At 43.8% G+C, this 18,707-nt stretch overlaps 1 protein-coding gene across 2 annotated transcripts in view; it reads right to left on the minus strand.

Moving 5' to 3' along the window:
- Window positions 1–17,911, minus strand: part of LOC104375829 (glutamate carboxypeptidase 2-like) — a 35,677-nt gene extending 17,766 nt beyond the window's left edge. Inside the window, exons 1-6 of one of the 2 annotated variants that reach the window (XM_086614233.1) lie at window positions 17,794–17,911; window positions 16,299–16,407; window positions 9,264–9,450; window positions 8,054–8,155; window positions 2,309–2,434; window positions 296–482 (exon numbers count right to left, since the gene is read on the minus strand). In XM_086614233.1, coding sequence (XP_086470359.1) covers window positions 296–482; window positions 2,309–2,434; window positions 8,054–8,155; window positions 9,264–9,450; window positions 16,299–16,407; window positions 17,794–17,911 — 829 coding nt within the window. Of the gene's footprint in view, window positions 1–295; window positions 483–2,308; window positions 2,435–8,053; window positions 8,156–9,263; window positions 9,451–16,298; window positions 16,408–17,793 lie in introns of those variants that run through there. The other variant, XM_086614242.1, reaches the window with a different exon arrangement.
- Between the last annotated feature and the right edge of the window lie 796 nt (window positions 17,912–18,707).

Raw genomic sequence — 18,707 nt, forward strand, 5'->3', positions numbered from 1 at the left:
ACTAGCGCTTCAGATGTCAAATACTTGGCTGACCATCTCTGGGCTAACTTGGGTATGCCTGTGAAGTTAAGCAGCCCAGCACTGCGCTGTGCGGCTCCCTTAACATCCCCTCACTTTCTCGCATGCACCATTTGCAGAAGTGGTCTCCTGACGTGAAGCCCAAACCTGCCTTTTTTGAGCAACAGAAAGACCAAGAAAAAATGTGTTTTGTTCCAAGGGAACGAACATCACCATTACTTTTCCCTCCCTTCCCAAAACCAGACCCTCAGAGCATGATTCCTCCAGTGTCACTCACCTTTTGCAGGATAACCTGGTGTCAGAGGATCCCCTGCCCCATTCAGGTTCAATACATTCCCACGCTGGGCTCCTCCACCCGGAAGATTCCAGCCATTTGGATAGGGATCTACTCCTGGGGCACAGTAGTCAGCAGGGTCAGAGTACAGAATAACTCCCTTGGCACCTGCCAATTCGGCATTCTTCACCTGCAAAGCACATCTCCGTTCCCTATCCAGTCCTTTATAGTTGACAGAAGAGTTCAAGGGGCAAAAGAAAGTATTATAAATTACAGTGATTATTCCTCAGGGCCTTTTACAGCGCTTGAGTTGAGTAAAGGGCCCATAACTGTCTCACATAATAAAATTTCCTGAATATATATATATGCAGATATCAGGTTCCACATGAAAGTAAGGTTTGCTGATGCTTTGAATTTTAGTTAGGAGATAGCTGCAGTAACATGGAAAAAACATCTTTCACAGTATTACTACATCACCTGAGTTTGCATTCTGTCATCCAGATCAACACAATCAACTGACTATTGAAATGTACACGTCATGGATGAAAAAAACTGTATCACATTGATGCAATCTTATCTTTCAGTTAGTCATTTATACGTATTTACCTTATTTACCTGAATGATCTCCTAACATAACAAAGGGTTCAGATTACACAGAAAATTAACTGAAGAGCTTGCAAGTGTCTTTGGCTGTGAGCAAGCCTAACTCCAAAGAGGCTTGTTCACAAGGCTTAGGCTTATTACGGCAGAAGGACTGACCTGCATGCTGTATTGATTAAAAAAATGCTCTTGTGACTTTATTATTCTATAATCCTGGTTGGTGGAGAGTGAGAGAGAGAATATATGTCATTCTGACATCCCAATCTGTTTTGCACTAGATAAGACAGTGATGTGTAGTGATTGAGTGACAACTAATCCTCAACAGTTTTAAATTTGAGTATTTTAATTCAGAAATATCATAGTCTTTTTTTTTTTAGGAAAATAAAATATTTAGGAAATATCATAGCCTTTTTCTCTTCATCCTCTATCCTATTCTTGCATACCATTAGGAAGTTGGAAAATCACAGTACAGTTCTCCAGATTTCATCCAGGCTACCAAATTCTTCAGTATATAAACAGTCATTAGAAATACTACTGTAAGAGTGAAGATATCATCCCTTTGTTTTAAGGAGGGCATGTAATTTCCAAACCACAGGACAGTCGCCCCTCTAGATACTAGTAACTCAGAGGTGTTTGTATTTAATTTTAATAAAAGATTCATACACAGCAATACCTGGTTTAATTTTAAGTCTTTTCCATTCATATAGTATCTTTAAGAGGGGTAAACAAATTACCGAAAATATTATCTGACCCAGCCTATGAGTTACATGTCACTTTTCGCTGGTGAAAATGGTATGTACGTGAACGATGAGTTACCCACTTAAAAGCTCACAAAAGATTAGGCAACACCATATAGTAAGAGTTGGCATTCCAGTGATGAGATTCAGTGTTTGACACCCTTAGGTAACTAAGAATACAAATTATAGTCTTGCCCAAATTACAGCCAAACTAATTTTTGTACAAGAGCCAAACACACTTAAAATAGCCTGTACTCTTACATCCCTATTGAGGAAATAACTTGAGTGTATGCCTGAAGTATGCACATGATTATGTAATATCCTGTCAGGTCATGGAAATATGTAGAAATCCATAGTTTAAAAATATTTAGATGATAGGGACATTGAATAAACAAATGCAGAATTTAAAATAACCTCCATATAGTTATATATGAGGCTTTGAGCAACCTGGTGCAGTGGAAGGTGTCCCTGCCCATGGCAGGGGGGTTGGAACTAGATGATCTTTGAGGTCCCTTCCAACCCAAACCAGTCTGTGATTCTACTAGAGAATCACCTTTGAACACAGCTCTATGAAAAACTCAGTTACACTAATATCTCCAGAACACTTCAGGTAAGTGTTTCAGTCTCTTGAAATCAACTGAAGGACAGCACAAGTAACATTTTTACATGGAGGCATTACCTTATTTCCTCTGAAAATCTTCCCATATCTGGCAATAACAATCTTTCCTGTACAGTTAATTCCCATTTCACGTTCCAGCTTAAAAAAATCTTCGGTGCGGCCATAATTCACATACACCAACTCACCCTGATACAAAGACACAGAATTTGAAACAAGAATGTCAATGAGCACGTCAAAAGGAGGATGCAATCTAGTAAGAGAATAAACTGGGAACAATGAGCTCCAGGACAGGCTCTGGTATGAATTCTTCTTTGATCATGAGACAGTTAGGTAGGCAAGTGACTTCCAACGAATTTAGATTCCTGTCATCCAAAGGTGCCAGACTTTATCCTCAATGCAGGATGTTAAGATATGACTTGCGAATCAAAAACTTAGAGGAAATGCTCAGAGTATGGCGTTTACTTCTCTTCGTAGTCTGTTTAAGCAGTAGTCAGTCTTGGACAGCTGGAGGTATTTTGGACCCAGACACCACAGTAAATATCAATTTCATTTTATGCTGTAGAGCAGACTGAATGATGCCAATATCCTATTAAATTCTCAGGACTCGGTTCTTATTCGATAAAGTAAAAGCTACAGGTGGTTGACTGTCAAAATAAATACACCTGGCACATGAATAAAGTATTCTTCATGATAGTGTTTCAACCATGTTATTCAATACTCAGTGTGTGATTCATCTCCCTTAATGTCAACTACCTAAAAGTTATGTGCATTGTCTAAGAAGGTCCTGTACTGCGCTCCATAATCAGCAAAGAGCTGGGAAGCTCTCTGAGAATTCACTGTTTCCAGGAGAATTCACTCCAAACCTGTTTTAAACACCTATTTAAGGAAGGAATAAATTGCCTTCTGAATAGATCTCTCACTGATTATACTTCAAAGACTGTTTTAGAGTAAATGCCTATAAAAAGTGTCAAAGACTGGTTCAGGGAAGTTCAGACAACTAAAATTAGGTCACAGGAAACTCTTACTTTGTGCATTTCTCCATATTGTCAGACACCTCCAGAGAGATCTTCAATTTGAATTCAAAAAGGTATAAGCTTAAATCTCTTACACTGACAAAAATCCCTGACTAGAGATCCAGGTGGTCTCATGTAACAGCATACAGCATGTCCTGATAAGACTGCAGAACAGTCATTTTGATTATACTGGTTTCATTGGTAATCTCCTCAAGTCGTGATTTCTTCTTAAATTAAGCAAAATGAACTCAGTTAGGAAAAATTCGTTAAGGGGACTGTGTTTAAATAAGGCAAACAGTTTCACACCTGGTAAGATTCTGGTCCTGTCTGTTCAGAGAATAGTTCATCAACACAAGGATTATTCTTGGGGAGGCTTTTCTGAATTTGTGGAGTAGTTTTTCCTCTCAGTAAAATCAAGTGTAACTCTACTGAAGTCGAGACAGTTCTTCCAGTCTATTTAGATTAAGCAAAAGGGGAATTTGGTCCTCCATTTTAACATAATTTCTTGAGAGTATCTTGTACAGAAAATCCACGTCTGTAGGCTACTGTATTTTTAATGACAAATACAAAAATGTTGATTTCAGTAGTTTGGTTTACATAATTGCAGAGCTGTAATCATAATAAACAGCGACCTGCTGGGTTCTCACATACAGGACCCCTGTTCTGCAATGAAGTGCAAAACAAGTTAACACAAGAGAAACATTTTATGATGAAAACCTGTTCACACTTTACCGGGTTTTTTAAAATAAAGTCTTTGATTAAGTAGATGCCATCACATAAAGAAAAGAACAGTTCTGATGTTTAGAAGAGGCTCTCATAACTATATCTGATATAAAGTATATAATCCGTATTCATAGCATTTTTCCTGGTGTTGCAGAATAATTCATATTTCTTCAATCTCTAGATTTCTGAAACTACTTTAAAAGGTACTTATTTGAAGATTCTGGCAATATTTGATGTATTGCAGAGTAAATCAGGCTTCCTTAATTGAATTCTTTTAGCATCTCTGAAAATTCTTTGTCTTTAACTTTCATTAACAAGACTAAGAACTACATCAATGCGACAAATTTCTCCTCAGAGCACTGTGACAGTTTTGTGTCATAGTCTCCTGGTGATGTGACAAAATCTCTCATGTTTATAGAACTATTACAAAATACAAGCTTTGAGAACGTAGTGTGGACTCAGAAAATGTCCTGTCTGGGCTCTTTTAGCGTAGTTAGAGATCTCAAGCAAACCTCTTACTTGTGACCATCATTAACCAGATGGGAGCACTTTTGCAGTCACTTAAAAAGGAAGTGGAGAGCAGAATTTTACCATCACTTACGATGCTCATGTTCCAAACTACTACTTCTGTCTGACAGAATGCGACTTCACTACTTGGTCTGCTTCCTGCTAAATATTTCTGTTAAAAGAAGCCTGTGCTCAAAACTTAACTTTTTTTCATCTGACTGTTTATTGGGATTTAGTTAAAACACACCACACAGAAGTAACATGCATTTTTTGACAACCTGTATGAGTGACCAGGATATATTCCATCCTCCATCCAGTGAGAACCTGAAATGAGTAGGAAGTACTTTTAAATCTCTGCAGGGTCTCATGCTAGCAGGCAAGTAGCTACTATCCCACTCTGACAGTATTTAGCCTTCAAAACAGTCACTGTCACTCATTTTTACAAAGCAGCTGCAGGAAAAAGTAAGAGTGCTAGCAGGGCTGAACTGTTATTTCCACAACTCCCTGACTAGAGCACTCACTCAGAAAATGTGAGAGCTGCGTTCTCGGCTTCTCTCACACTGACCAGCTTTGATCCATTTGCCTAACTTTCCAGGAAGGTGGACTACTTGTGAGACTACAGCTAGCCTGAGAGGCAAGAACTTTACAGCCTTCTCCCTTCATTGAACTTGGAGTTTTATGCAGGAATCATTCACAGAATTAATGAGCTGAAAGAGAACCTATGAGTGACGATTGCACTTGGCAAGTTCCAAATATCTCTCTCAGTTCTGGTTTTTAATACAATGGCTTTTAACATAAAACACATAAACAGGCCTGGGAGAACTCAGAAGAGCACTGAACCCATGGAGTATTCCCACTGCTGAGCTATATACATGCTCCCTGTTTGCAGTACAGGTGCAGACAACTGCTCACTGGAGAATGTTATTGCTAACAGCATTAGCTGGGTACCAGCTTTTGTCAAGGTATTACATAATAAGATGAACATAAGCACCATATTTTGAAAATACAATTTGACTTCTATTTCATTTTTTTTCAGAAACAATGTTCTTATATTTAATTAAAATAAAATAATTTTCTAAATAAGGAAACTGCAGCTTTTAGAACTTGTTTTTATTATTTCCCATATCCCTTTCCTTACTGTAGCTCTCCAGAAAACAAATAAAGTGGTGAAGTTATTCCATCTGTCTTTGGAAATATTATGTTACAACAGAAAGTCAGAATCCATTAATTTTACCTTACATTATGTTCCAAAATTCCCACTGCAATTCCTGAAACACTCAAAGCTGTCATATCCTAGGGTACAGGCTATCTGCCTGGTTCTCCAGCTTCCTTTGAGTATGTGAGGCAAATGAACACAGGATACCTTTTGTTTTCTGAACTTGCACAGCTTATCAACAAAATTCAGAAAGTACACGACTCTAACACTGAGCTATGTGAGTAAAAGCATCACTGGCAGGTTTCAAAGTCAGATCCAACTTTAAAGTAGAGATTGGACCAGATGACCTCCAGAGGGCCCTGCCAACCTACTTTATTCTATGTATAAACAGGAAAGACACTGAGAAGAAAAAAAAAAAGTTCTAATCTTACAAATTATTAATTGTAACCACTAACGATCATAGGATAGAAAACTCCTGTCACACAGGCCAGCTTTATAAAAGAAAGCCTGTCAGCTGGTACCATCTGTACAAGATAGAAAGGATTACTGTTAAGCTCAGATCACAGTAACACTTCTACTGCCAGCTAGAAACGGTAGCAAGAACCAGTCAAATCCTGCCTGACTAATTTGGTGGCCTTCTACGATGAGGTTACAGAATTGATGGATAGCGGAAGAGCGACTGACATCATCTACCTGGACTTATCCAAAGCATTTGATACTGTTCCACACGACATCCTTGTCTCTAAACTGGAACGACATGGTCTTGATGGATGGACCACTCGGTGGATAAGGAATTGGCTGGATGGTCGCTCTCAAAGAGTTGTGGTCAAGGGTTCAATGTCCACGTGGAAGCCAGTGACGAGTGGTGTTCCTCAGGGGTCAGTACTGGGACCAGTGCTGTTTAACATCTTTGTTGGTGACATGGACAGTGGGATCAAGTGCACCCTCAGCAAGTTTGCAGATGACACCAAGTTGTGTGGTGTTGTGGACATGCTGGAGGAAAGGGATGCCATCCAGAGGGACCTTGACAGGCTGGAGAGATGGGCCTGTGAGAACCTCATGAAGTTCAACAAGGCCAAGTGCAAGGTCCTGCACATGGGTCGGGACAATCCCAAGCACAAGTACAGGCTGGGCGGAGAATGGATTGAGAGCAGCCCTGAGGAAAAGGACTTGGGAGTGCTGGTGGATGAGAAGCTCAACATGAGCCGGCAATGTGCGCTGGCAGCCCAGAAAGCCAACCATATCCTGGGCTGTATCAAAAGCAGCGTGGCCAGCAGGTCGAGGGAAGTGATTCTGCCCCTCTACTCTGCTCTCGTGAGACCCCACCTGCAATACTGTGTTCAGCTCTGGAGTCCCCAACACAAGAAGGACACGGAGCTACTGGAACGAGTCCAGAGGAGGGCCACGAAGATGATGCGAGGGCTGGAGCACCTCTGCTATGCAGACAGACTGAGAGAGTTGGGGCTGTTCAGCCTGGAGAAGAGGAGGCTCTGGGGTGATCTTATAGCAGCTTTCCAGTACCTAAAGGGGGCCTACAGGAAAGCTGGAGAGGGACTTTTTACAAGGGTGTGTAGTGATAGGACAAGGGGCAACGGATTTAAACTGAAAGAGGGCAGATTTAGGTTAGATATAAGAAAGAAATTCTTTACATTGAGGGTGGTGAGGTACTGGAACAGGTTGCCCAGAGAAGTTGTAGATGCCTCATCTCTGGCAGTGTTCAAGGCCAGGTTGGATGAGGTTTGGGCAACCTGGTGTAGTGGAGGATTTCCCTGCCCACGGCAGGTTGGTTGGAACTAGATGATCTTTGAGGTCCCTTCCAACCCTAACCATTCTATGATTCTATGATTCTATGATTCTATGATTTTCCAGCAGACTGTGCAGTTATAGCTCTCAGTGTAAGCCCTGGGCAAGCAGCATTTTGAAAATTAGCTTGTTCATTTGGCTATGTAAATGTAAAAGTCTTTATTTGTTCACCAAGATGGGAAACAATGGTGCATAGCCACAGAAATATCTGGAGACGCTTAGAGCAGCTGATGATACCAAAGATTTATTTCTACATACAAAAGGTAAAAAAAAAAATCCAATTCTGACTCAAACTAGAGGCCAAAATTAAACATGTATGTATGAGTGGTCAATTTGAACATTGCTCCATTGCAAAATGCCCAAGAACATCATTGCTAGGACATGTTTCCTATTGGTAATATGTCAAGTTTTGAACAAATAAAGCCTAAGACTCAGGAATTTCACATTATTCTTTACCATTCTTTGCTATCCTATGCTATGCTACACTACGCTACGGTATTCCATTCTTTTCTGTTTATTTCTCTTTCTATTTCGAGATTGATTGCTATTTCTGCTTCCACTTCTATTTCTTTTTTCTATTTCTTTTACTATTCTGCTTTTTACCTCTGGCATTCCTTGGGCTGAAAACGCACTGTATGGTGGCACCACATCTCTAACAGTCTCATATCCAGGAGGAGAAGGCTCTGATAACGATGTGTTGAAAATCTAGTGGGAAAGGGAAAAAAAAAATAAACCAGGCAATATATACAATATATAAAAGAAGTACTGTCTATTCAGGCCCATTTCACATGTGTTTGCAGTTTAAAGGACTGTAGTTTTAGAACTCTAACTGAGGAGCAGCCAAAACTTTAGCAAGCACTGGGTATCCCTTTCAGTATCCAGGTTCAATATGTGATCTTGCAAATCCCATCTCCACTCTTCTCACAGAATTCTGCTTAAATGAACACAGGGGTCTCAGTACAGCAGATAAGAGCAGGTTAGATGATAATGGTAAAAAATACTTGCATTCTGCTCATCTCTGGAGCTTCTACGAGCACTAGAGCGGCTCTGTAATGAGCTGATGTTACGTGTGATAGCACATTCCAAGGTCTAAACTCTAATCTTCAGGAAACTGAACTTAGCACGATCGCCAATACTGCATAAAGAATCAGTGCAAATAATGATGATCATGGTTCCTTTCCTCTTTCTAAATAATAGAACAATATTAAACCAACTGAATTATATACAGTAATTATCTTACATAACTCTCCTTTAATCTATATATGTCAGTATGCTATATGAATCTGGGTAATTATTTAGATTACATATAAGGAAGAAATTTTTTACAATGAGGGTGGTGAGGCACTGGAACAAGTTGCCCAGAGGAGTTGTGGATGCCCCATCCCTGGAAGTGTTCAAGGCCAGGCTGGATGAGGCTTTGAGCAACCTGATCTAGTGGAAGGTCCCCCGGCAGGGGGGTTGGAACTATATATATGATCATAGAATAGGGTTGGAAGGGACCTCAAAGATCATCTAGTTCCAACCTCCCCTCCACTACACCAGGTTGCTCAAAGCCTAATCCAACCTGGCCTTGAACACTTCCAGGGAAGTGATCTTTAAGGTCCCTTCCAACTCAAACTATTCTATGATTCCTAGCGTATACATTAAGAAACAAAGATACAAAATATAAAAGCAAAGTAGAACCCTTCATTTCTGTGAGCTTTGGATCAGGCCCAACACCACTAACAGAGCAAAGGATAGCTTTTGCTCCCAGTTCTCCCAGGTGTATGAAAGTGATTTTGTTCCCTGGTTGAAAAACTGTTGTTTTCTGTACCTCATTTCCATGCTCATCAATTATTGAGATGTAGTTGGGCTTAGTGTCATCAGGGTAAGAGAGCAAGACATCATAATGAACCAACTGAACAGAATCCAAACCGAACTCTTTCCACTCATCTTGAACTTGCTGTGCCAGATGTAGATTCTCCTTTGTTCCTGCTAGGTGAGGAAGCCGCGTAAAATTGCTAAAGAAAAAGAAGCAATGAGTCAGGATCAGGCATTGCAGTTCATAATCAGAACTCTTATCAGCCTACCTGGAAATAAACTCCCTAGAGATGACCAGATGTATCCAGGGTAAATAAGGACCCAGACTACTCTGCACCTGAGTTTTTGCCTGTCTTCTACATAAGCTGAGGTAACGGGCTTCAGCCTGTCCTGAGCTATCACAGGTGCTTGTATCTTCCTCACAGTGTGGCTTAGTAAGAATGGCATGATGACATCAGCCGTGGGGGTCTTGCTTTACTCCTTGTCTTCCACGTAACCTTAGGCCAACCAATCCTCTGCATAAGAGACTGACTTTCTGTGGGAAAATAACCCAAATTGAGAAAATGGAAAAATACTGTTTCACAAAGTTCAGCTCAAAAGCTGCAATATTAAAGGTAGTTTGAGGCAAGGTGCGGCTGCTGCTCCCAGGAACACAAAGCGGTTGGCATGGCCAAGGCCTGCCCCAGCGAACAGAACGTCCAATGTCCTTGAAGTGGGGAGCAGAGTGGTACGAAGGTATCACGGCTTGTCCCTGTTCTCTGGGATAGAAGAATGGCTGGCAAAGGGAACCGCACAACTGTCGAGGAAGACGGATCGCGATCCTCGCCTCAACAATGGTGAACGTAGCCAAGCATTCACCTAGGCCATTTGGGCCTGTTAATATTTAAAAAGTGGCCAAACGGCTAGGCCTTGGGTGAACTTTGCTCATTATAATATCATTATAATACCAAAACACACCTCCATCCCAAAAGCTACCCGCCTCTGGGCTGCAACCACCCTTAACTGAGCAGGCGCTCTGAATTTCTTTTTGCCTGTACCTTTAAATCAAAGCGAGGAAAATTTACACCAATCCTGATAAAGATATGTATGACTAGAGTCACTCAAGCTCCACCTAAAAGTAATGAAATAGTATAAAATGGTAAAAGAGAAGGGGGATTTTAGGGGCGAAGACCTCCATCGGAATGTCTGGGATCAGTCGATGGGCTGAACCTCTCTTCCCCCCACACAGGGACACCTATTGGGTAAGAGCTCTGTGTTATGCATGTTTAGTTACTAACATCTTGCAGCTACTTAGTGTTATCACTGATAAGTTCTACTTTTATCACAGAATCATAGAATGGTTTGGGTTGGAAGGGACCTCAAAGATCATCTAGTTCCAACCAACCTGTCATGGGCAGGGAAATCCTCCACTACACCAGGTTGCCCAAAGCCTCATCCAGCCTGGCCTTGAACACTTCCAGGGATGAAGCATCTACAACTTCTCTGGGCAACCTGTTCCAGTACCTCACCACCCTCAGAGTGAAAAATTTCTTCCTTATATCTAATCTAAATCTGCCCTATTTCAATTTAAATCCATTGCCCCTTGTCCTATCACTACACGCCCTTGCAAAAAGTCCCTCTCCAGCTTTCCTGTAGGCCCCCTTTAGGTACTGGAAAGCTGCTATAAGATCACCCCGGAGCCTTCTCTTCTCCAGGCTGAACAGCCCCAACTCTCTCAGCCTGTCTTTATAGCAGAGGTGTTCCAGTCCTCGGATCATCTTCGTGGCCCTCCTCTGGACTCATTCCAGTAGCTCCATGTCCTTGTGTTGGGGACTCCAGAGCTGAACACAGTATTGCAGGTGGGGTCTCACGAGAGCAGAGTAGAGGGGCAGAATCACCTCCCTCGACCTGCTGGCCACGCTTCTTTGGATGCAGCCCAGAATACAGTTGGCTTTCTGGGCTGCCAGCACACATTGCCGGCTCATGTTGAGCTTCTCATCCACCAGCACTCCCAAGTCCTTTTCCTCAGGGCTGCTCTCAATCCATTCTCCGCCCAGCCTGTACTTGTGCTTGGGATTGTCCCGACCCATGTGCAGGACCTTGCACTTGGCCTTGTTGAACTTCATGAGGTTCTCACAGGCCCATCTCTCCAGCCTGTCAAGGTCCCTCTGGATGGCATCCCTTCCCGCCAGCGTGTCCACAGCACCCCACAACTTGGTGTCATCTGCAAACTTGCTGAGGGTGCACTTGATCCCACTGTCCATGTCACCAACAAAGATGTTAAACAGCACTGGTCCCAGTACTGACCCCTGAGGAACACCACTCGTCACTGGCCTCCACGTGGACATTGAACCCTTGACCACAACTCTTTGAGAGCGACCATCCAGCCAATTCCTTATCCACCGAGTGGGCTATCCATCAAAACCATGTCTTTCCAGTTTAGAGACAAGGATGTAGTGTGGGACAGTATCAAATGCTTCAGATAAGTCCAGCTAGATGATGTCAGTTGCTCTTCCCCTATCCATCAATTCTGTAACCTCATCATAGAAGGCCACCAAATTAGTCAGGCAGGATTTGCCCTTAGTGAAGCCACGTTGACTGTCACCAATCACCTCCTTATTTTCTATGTGCCTTAGCATAGTCACCAGGAGGATCTGCTCCATGATCTTGCCAGGCACAGAGGTGAGACTGACTGGCCTGTAGTTCCCTGGGTCTACTTTTTTTCCCTTTTTAAAAATGGGGGCTATGTTTCCCCTTTTCCAGTCATTGGGAACTTCACCAGGTTGCCACGACTTCTGAAATATGATGGATAGTGGCTTAGCAACTTCATCTGCCAGTTCCCTCAGGACCCGCGGATGCACCTCGTCTGGTCCCATGGACTTGTCTACCTCCAGGTTCTTTAGATGGTCTCGAACCTGATCTTCTCCAACAGTGGGCGGTTCTTCATTCTCCCAGTCCCTGCCTTTGCCTTCTGTGACTTGGGCTGTGCAGCTGGAGCTCTTGCCAGTGAAGACTGAGGCAAAGAAGTCATTAACAACCTCAGCCTTCTCCATATCCCAGGTAGCCAGGTCCCCTGTTTCCTTCCGGAGAGGGCCTACATTTTCCCTAGATCTCTTTTTATCACTGACACATCTATAGAAGTTTTTCTTGTTGCCCTTGATATCCCTGGCCAGATTTAACTCTATCAGGGCTTTAGCTTTCCTAACCTGATCTCTGGTTGCTCGGACAATTGCTCTGTATTCTTCCCAGGCTACCTGTCCTTGTTTCCACCCTCTGTAGGCCTTCTTTTTGTGTTCGAATTGGTCCAGGAGCTCCTTGTTCATTCATGCAGGCCTCCTGGTGTTCCTACCTGACTTTCTCTTTGTTGGGATGCACCGCTCCTGAGCTTGGAGGAGATGATCCTTGAATATTAACCAGCTTTCTTGGGCCCCTCTTTCCCTCCAGAGCTTCATCCCATTGTACTCTACCGAGGAGATCCCTGAAGAGGCCAAAGTCTGCTCTCCTGAAATCTAGGGTAGTGAGCCTGCTGTGCACCCTCCTTGCTTCCCTAAGAATCTTGAATTCCACCATTTCATGATCACTGCAGCCAACCAAGGCTGTCCTTAAGCGTCACATTCCCCACCAGCCCTTCTTTGTTGGTAAGAACAAGGTCCAGCAAAGCACCTCTCCTTGTTGGTTCCTCTACCACTTGGAGAAGGAAGTTATCGTCCATGCATTCCAGGAACCTCCTGGATTGCCTATACCCTGCTGTGTTGTCCTTCCAACAGATATCGGGGTGGTTGAAGTCCCCCATGAGGACCAGGGCTGATGAACATGAGGCAGCTCCTATCTGTCTGTAGAGGGCCTCATCCACCCGGTCCTCCTGGTCAGGTTGTCTGTAGCAGACCCCTACTACTATGTCCCCTAAATCAAAGTTGTTTTCGTAGTCAGTCACCATCACTGGCTATCTTCAAATCTGTATTCTGTCACGAACACATGAAATAAAATTATATATATAAGTTTCCAGAAACTTCTGAATTAATATAAGGAATTTGGCCCATAGTACTACTGGTGTTGGTCCCTAGATAAGTTAGATGAACACTCTCCAATTTCATGGGCTGCCAAGGAAAGGCAGGGGTAGTTGGACACAAGGGTCTTGCCTGACTTGGGACACTGATAGACTGGTCTTTCTGACCTCTTAACGTGACACTTCCCTTGTGAAGTGATAAAAGAATTGACTATAATTATCTTTGTGGATTCAATCTAGAAATGTGCATAACTACTCTGATCTCTACTTTTAATTAACTGGATATTCTCCTTGGATCTCACTATTTTAATTAATTTTGGCACAAACACTGATTTAGCTAAAATTTCGCTCTGAGTCTGTTTTGTTGGCAAATAAGAGAGTGAGTTCACAGTAGCTTACAAACAAGGAACAGAAAAACTCAACAGCTTGTAACTTGAAAAGTCACGCACTGTGAGCAACAAACAGTGAAAGACACCATAAATAGCGAGCAACCTGTTATTTGAAAAAACAATTGTCCAGACCACTGAGAACGCCCACTGGTGAAGTGAGCTGAAGAAACTCCCAGCTGAATGAGGTTGTTATAATGATGTCCTCATTCTGTCATATGACCGTGCCATCAACATGCCACAGAAGCATGAGTCGCACCAGCTGGTGTTAATGAAGGAGACTGGATCTTCAACAAGGAAGGGGTATAAGATTGAGAAAAATTTTAATTCTTGAGTTTGAGTGAGAACAAAGCCATCAAAGAACTGTGAAAGAACTATACACTTAGACTAGACTAGTCTAGACTAGAATATTTCAGTTGGAAGGGACCTACAAGGATCACCTATCCCAACTGCCTGACCAGTTCCGGGCTGACCAAAAGTTAAAGCATGTTGTTAAGGGCATTGTCCAAATGCCTCTTAGACACTGACAGGCTTGGGGCATCGACCAACTCTAGGAAGCCTTTTCCAACGTTTGACCACCCTCTTGATAAAGAAATGCTTCCTGATGTCCAGTTTGAACCTCCCCTGGCACAGCTTTGAACCATTTCCACAAGTCCTGTCACTGGATACCAAGGAGAGGAGATCAGCACCCCCTCTCCACTCCCCCTCCTCAGGAAGGTGTAGATAGCAATGAGGTCACCCCTCAGCCTCCTTTTCTCCAAACTAGACAAACCCAAAGTCCTTAGCAGCCAAATGCTGCTAGATAAAACCATGTTCCTCTGATAATGTCATCACCTAGCACCAACACTGTACAAAAAGTCCCTGTTACAGTGACAGTACCATTTTCTGGATGACATACGGAACCAAGAGGACAGTTATGTGCTATTATTAGAGCCAACAGCTGTTTTCTGTTAAGTTAGGAACGCTTCAGTCCCATGTTTTCATTAAAATTTGCCTTACGCAATAACATTCTCCCATATTATATTCCCATTTAACTGAGTGTTGTGTTTTTCTTCATTTCCTCTTCTAATCTGTTGACTTCCTGTACTGGTAGTCCTGAGTAGTGACTAAGTATCTGCCATGTTTCACCACAGAACTGGCTGCATGCCAGTAAATGAGGTAGAATGTTTCCTGGTGGCACAGAGACAGGGATTTTAGAGGGCAGAAAGCAGTCCTTTCACAGAGCTGTTTAACAACAGCTGACTTTGTAGGAGCCAAATCACAGGTTAAGAATGTGAAAAATCCTCAGTCTTCAGTTTTCAACGTTTGTATAGTCCAGGATATGTTATGTAGCAAAGAGAACATACTTTCCGGCTAATTTATTTGCAATAGTTTGTGGGAAACGCACTTAAATGAGCAGGATTGCTACAATCTTATAAACCAAAAATGTTTGTTTTAGTAATTTAGTTTTGTAGCAAGACACAAGTCTGTGCTATTTAATCAGGCTGGGAGCTTAAGGCAAACCTGAATTTGTTGATTACACCTAAAATAAATGATACTCTAACACTTTATTTACACAGAAGATAAATTTCTATCAATAAATTATGACTTCTGGTCTATTACTGACTGGAATAAATACAGTTTTAACAAATACTACACTCTCCTAAGAGAAAAATAATCTGTTTACAAAATCTCTAAAATAAACAAATAATAGTGCAGCAGCTTTCTTGTAGTTAAATATGCTGTTACAGAAATTAAGAAATTAATTACAGTTATTAAACTGTTATAGATAAAAAAAATCTATTTTGTCATCTTCCATTGTTAGAATTTTCAGGGGAAAATGTTAGCAGCTTTGCTTTTAGGATTTAATAAAAGAAATAAGAGTACACTTAAAATCAATTAATTTAAGTGCTAAAGTCTAGATGAGATGAAAAAAATTATTGGGGAAAAAAAAACGTGGTCTTAAAAAGCACTCTAAAGCTTTAAGACTATTAGATGTGTTATAAGCAGTGTTCTGTACCATCAGCTGACTAGCTGGTATCTACTGTCTGTTCTAGCTATTCACTATGCAGAGGAGGAGAGTTTGGAAACATCTTTCTTAATGAAAGTGAGTACAGGTTGGAATGGTGACAGATGAACACATAAATTTGGTCACAGCATGACAAAGTGTGAAGGGAGAGCAACAATAAGGTATTAAGGCCTAAGCTGTAGGAAGAACTAAAGATTTGAACACTGGTATGATTTTCTTCTCTTTTAAATTGATGTACTTATTTTCCATTTAATGTCTCCTGATTTCAGTTCATTCACACAGCCTAATTTGAGGTGAATGGTTTTTCCATAAAAAACAATGTAAGATAAACATTGTTGTATACTAAAGAAGGACACATAGAGAAAGGCCAAACCTCTACATCATTGTACAAGCGTTCACCCAAGGCTGAGCAAGATCTTGGCCAATATTTAATTAATTTAAGTACTGAGATTACTGACAACTTCTCAACTGTTTCTAGCACAAACAAGAACGAGAGGAGCTGAAAGGAGCTGTTTTGTCAACCACAGCTCACTGGGTCACACTAAACAAAACCTATGGCCAAGAACCTGCACACTATCCTCTGTCCAGTGGCATCCTTGGGCTGGTTCCCGCATTTTTTTTTTCTTTTTCTGACCGCTTAGTCCGAAATTGCTTATTAACATTGCTTACTAAAGAAACCGCTTGATGTTTTCAGCTTTCATTTCAGTCATAAATGCCGCCTTCATGTCCTCATGAGGACTCACAGATGTCTTCTTTTCTGTAGGTTTTGCAAACCAGCCTGTACAACACAGCAAAATACAACAGTGAAAACACTAGAGCAATATTCCCATGACATACACCATTTCTCTTTGGTATCACCACAAAATTTTCACTGTATATTTTACAACTGTTCTTAGCACAGACAAGCAGCCACGACCTAATGCAGGCTGTCTGTGCAGGCTGCACAGTGATGGCAGTGGCAGTCCCACACACAGTAGGAGAACTTACTTACCTAGGTTGATAGTGAGGGGAATAAAATACTATATTATATTTATTCATGACATTTATTTTACTGTAGATGCTAAGGAGACTCATCTATCTTCCTTTAGCACTAGAACATCATGCTGTCAGTCATGTCAGTCGTATCAGTCACCTCAGTAACAAGGCAGCAGCTTTACAAAAATGCACAGAAACACAGACACCCTTTGTAAGGAACAGATGTCTTGTAACTCCTTTCTCACTCTCTGGTCTGTCTGGCTCTTATTCTGGAGTCCTTCCCTTGCTGTGCCCGCGTTACCAGAGTAAGTGATGAGAGGAACGCCTGGCTAGAAAGGGTTTCTGACACCTGCTTTTATTTTTAAGTTGGCGACTGGACACGCTCAGTGCAAATGCAGCAGCAGTTACACGGGCAGTGCAAAGGAGAGCACGGGTAGGCAGCAGGGAGCCGGTAACAAGGCGGCACTGGCGAGGCACTGGTCACTGGCACAGCTAAAGGCTCTCCACACAACACGAGAGTCATTCAGTCAGCGCTTCCCAATGGCACAAACCTCAAGCGCGTACCAAAAGGCATTTCAAAACACAAGTGGCTCTTTTGTTTTTCCTTCCTCCCCCAAACTGATTCTGATCCATCTGTGAACCAAAGGCGTGGCAGGGAGGGGAAATCTCATGGCAGCGACCCACAGGCCCGCCTGCCTGTGCCGAGGGGCAGGTGGGACACTCGGTTAAAGACCATCCCACCTCTCCAGCCAGCGCTCCTCCAGCCTCGTGTTTATCCTCCCGCCTTCCTGGTTGGGGCTGGTGCGGTTCCAACCCCGCGGCGCCTCTCCTGTCCTCTCCTCACAAACCCGGCGCCTCTTCTCTTGCCCATGGCATGACTACTTTATTTAAAAGGAAATCGAAAAACAAGTCGAAGAGATGCTCTCAGCAAAAAAACCCTTCTCCTGCGGAGGAGCTAGAAATCCCAGGAGCGCCCGGTGACCGCTGCGGCCGGGCGGTGTCGGACGGGCCGAGCACGGGCTCCCTCCGGGCACCGCCGGCACAAAGTCCCGGGCGCCGGGAGCCCGCCCGCTCCTTCCCCCCACCCGGCCCTTCCTCGGCCCGGCTCCGAGCCACCCCCCGCGGCCGGAAGGGCCGGAGGTGGCCGGGAGAGCACCTGGATCCGAAGCGGGGTTAATCTGCACTGTACCGATGAGGAACCCGAGGAGGCAGAGCCCCGCCGCTCCTCCCAGGACGACAGCCCAGAAGCGGCCGCTGGCTGCTCTGGGGCCGGCCGGCTCCGCTACGGCGCCGAGCGACGTCCACATCCCGCTCCCGGCCTCCCCGCGCCGCTCCCGGCAGCGCTGCCCTCGCCAGCCCCGGTCCCGCCGCGGCCCGGCCCGGCCCGCCCCGGGGGCGGCAGCGGGAGGGCGGGCACCGCCCGTCGGGCTCCCTGCGCGGCTCCTCCCGCACCCCGGCCGCCTCACTCGCCGCCCGGGAAGGCTGCGCTCCCTCCGCACCACGCGGGAATAAGGCTCTCCCGCCATCACGCCCGGGCGAGGCTGGAGGTGCTGGAGCCCATCGCGGGTGCCGGAGCCGCTGCCCGGGCGGTCGCGGCGCTCTCGCTGCAGTCTGTCAGTCGGTCCAGACGTGTCCCCCTCCGCTCTGCCTTCCCCCCTCCCCTGGCATGCCCTGGGTATCCTGCCACGCCGGATTCCTTTTAACTAGCTGCAAAGTGCTGCGAGAAGATAAAGCGAAGGTTTTGATTCCTGTTTCACCGTGGCCCTTCCACAAAGGGCTGTCCTGTCCCCCGCAGGGCACATGCCAGGGTGGGCAACACCGGCAGTGCAAACGTGAGGGGAAAAAAAAAGGTAAAAGCCATTATTTTAAGTCATCTGTTTTCAGAAATATTGTACCCCAATACCCACCACTCTCTCCGAAGCTATAGAGACTCTTCAGAGACATGTGCCCCGTGCGAAGGTGGGTTGGCTACCACCCATCTCTGTGCTGCTTTCCAGTTTATGGAGGTGCAGCCCCAGAGAGTGTGGGTGCACCCCCTGTTTGAGGACAAGCCTGAAACTTTGTACACACTTGACTTTGCTGGAGTCTTTTTTTACACCTCTT

The sequence above is a fragment of the Tauraco erythrolophus genome, chromosome 1 (genome assembly GCF_009769465.1).
Source record: "Tauraco erythrolophus isolate bTauEry1 chromosome 1, bTauEry1.pri, whole genome shotgun sequence".
In the NCBI taxonomy this organism is placed as follows: Eukaryota; Metazoa; Chordata; class Aves; order Musophagiformes; family Musophagidae; genus Tauraco; species Tauraco erythrolophus.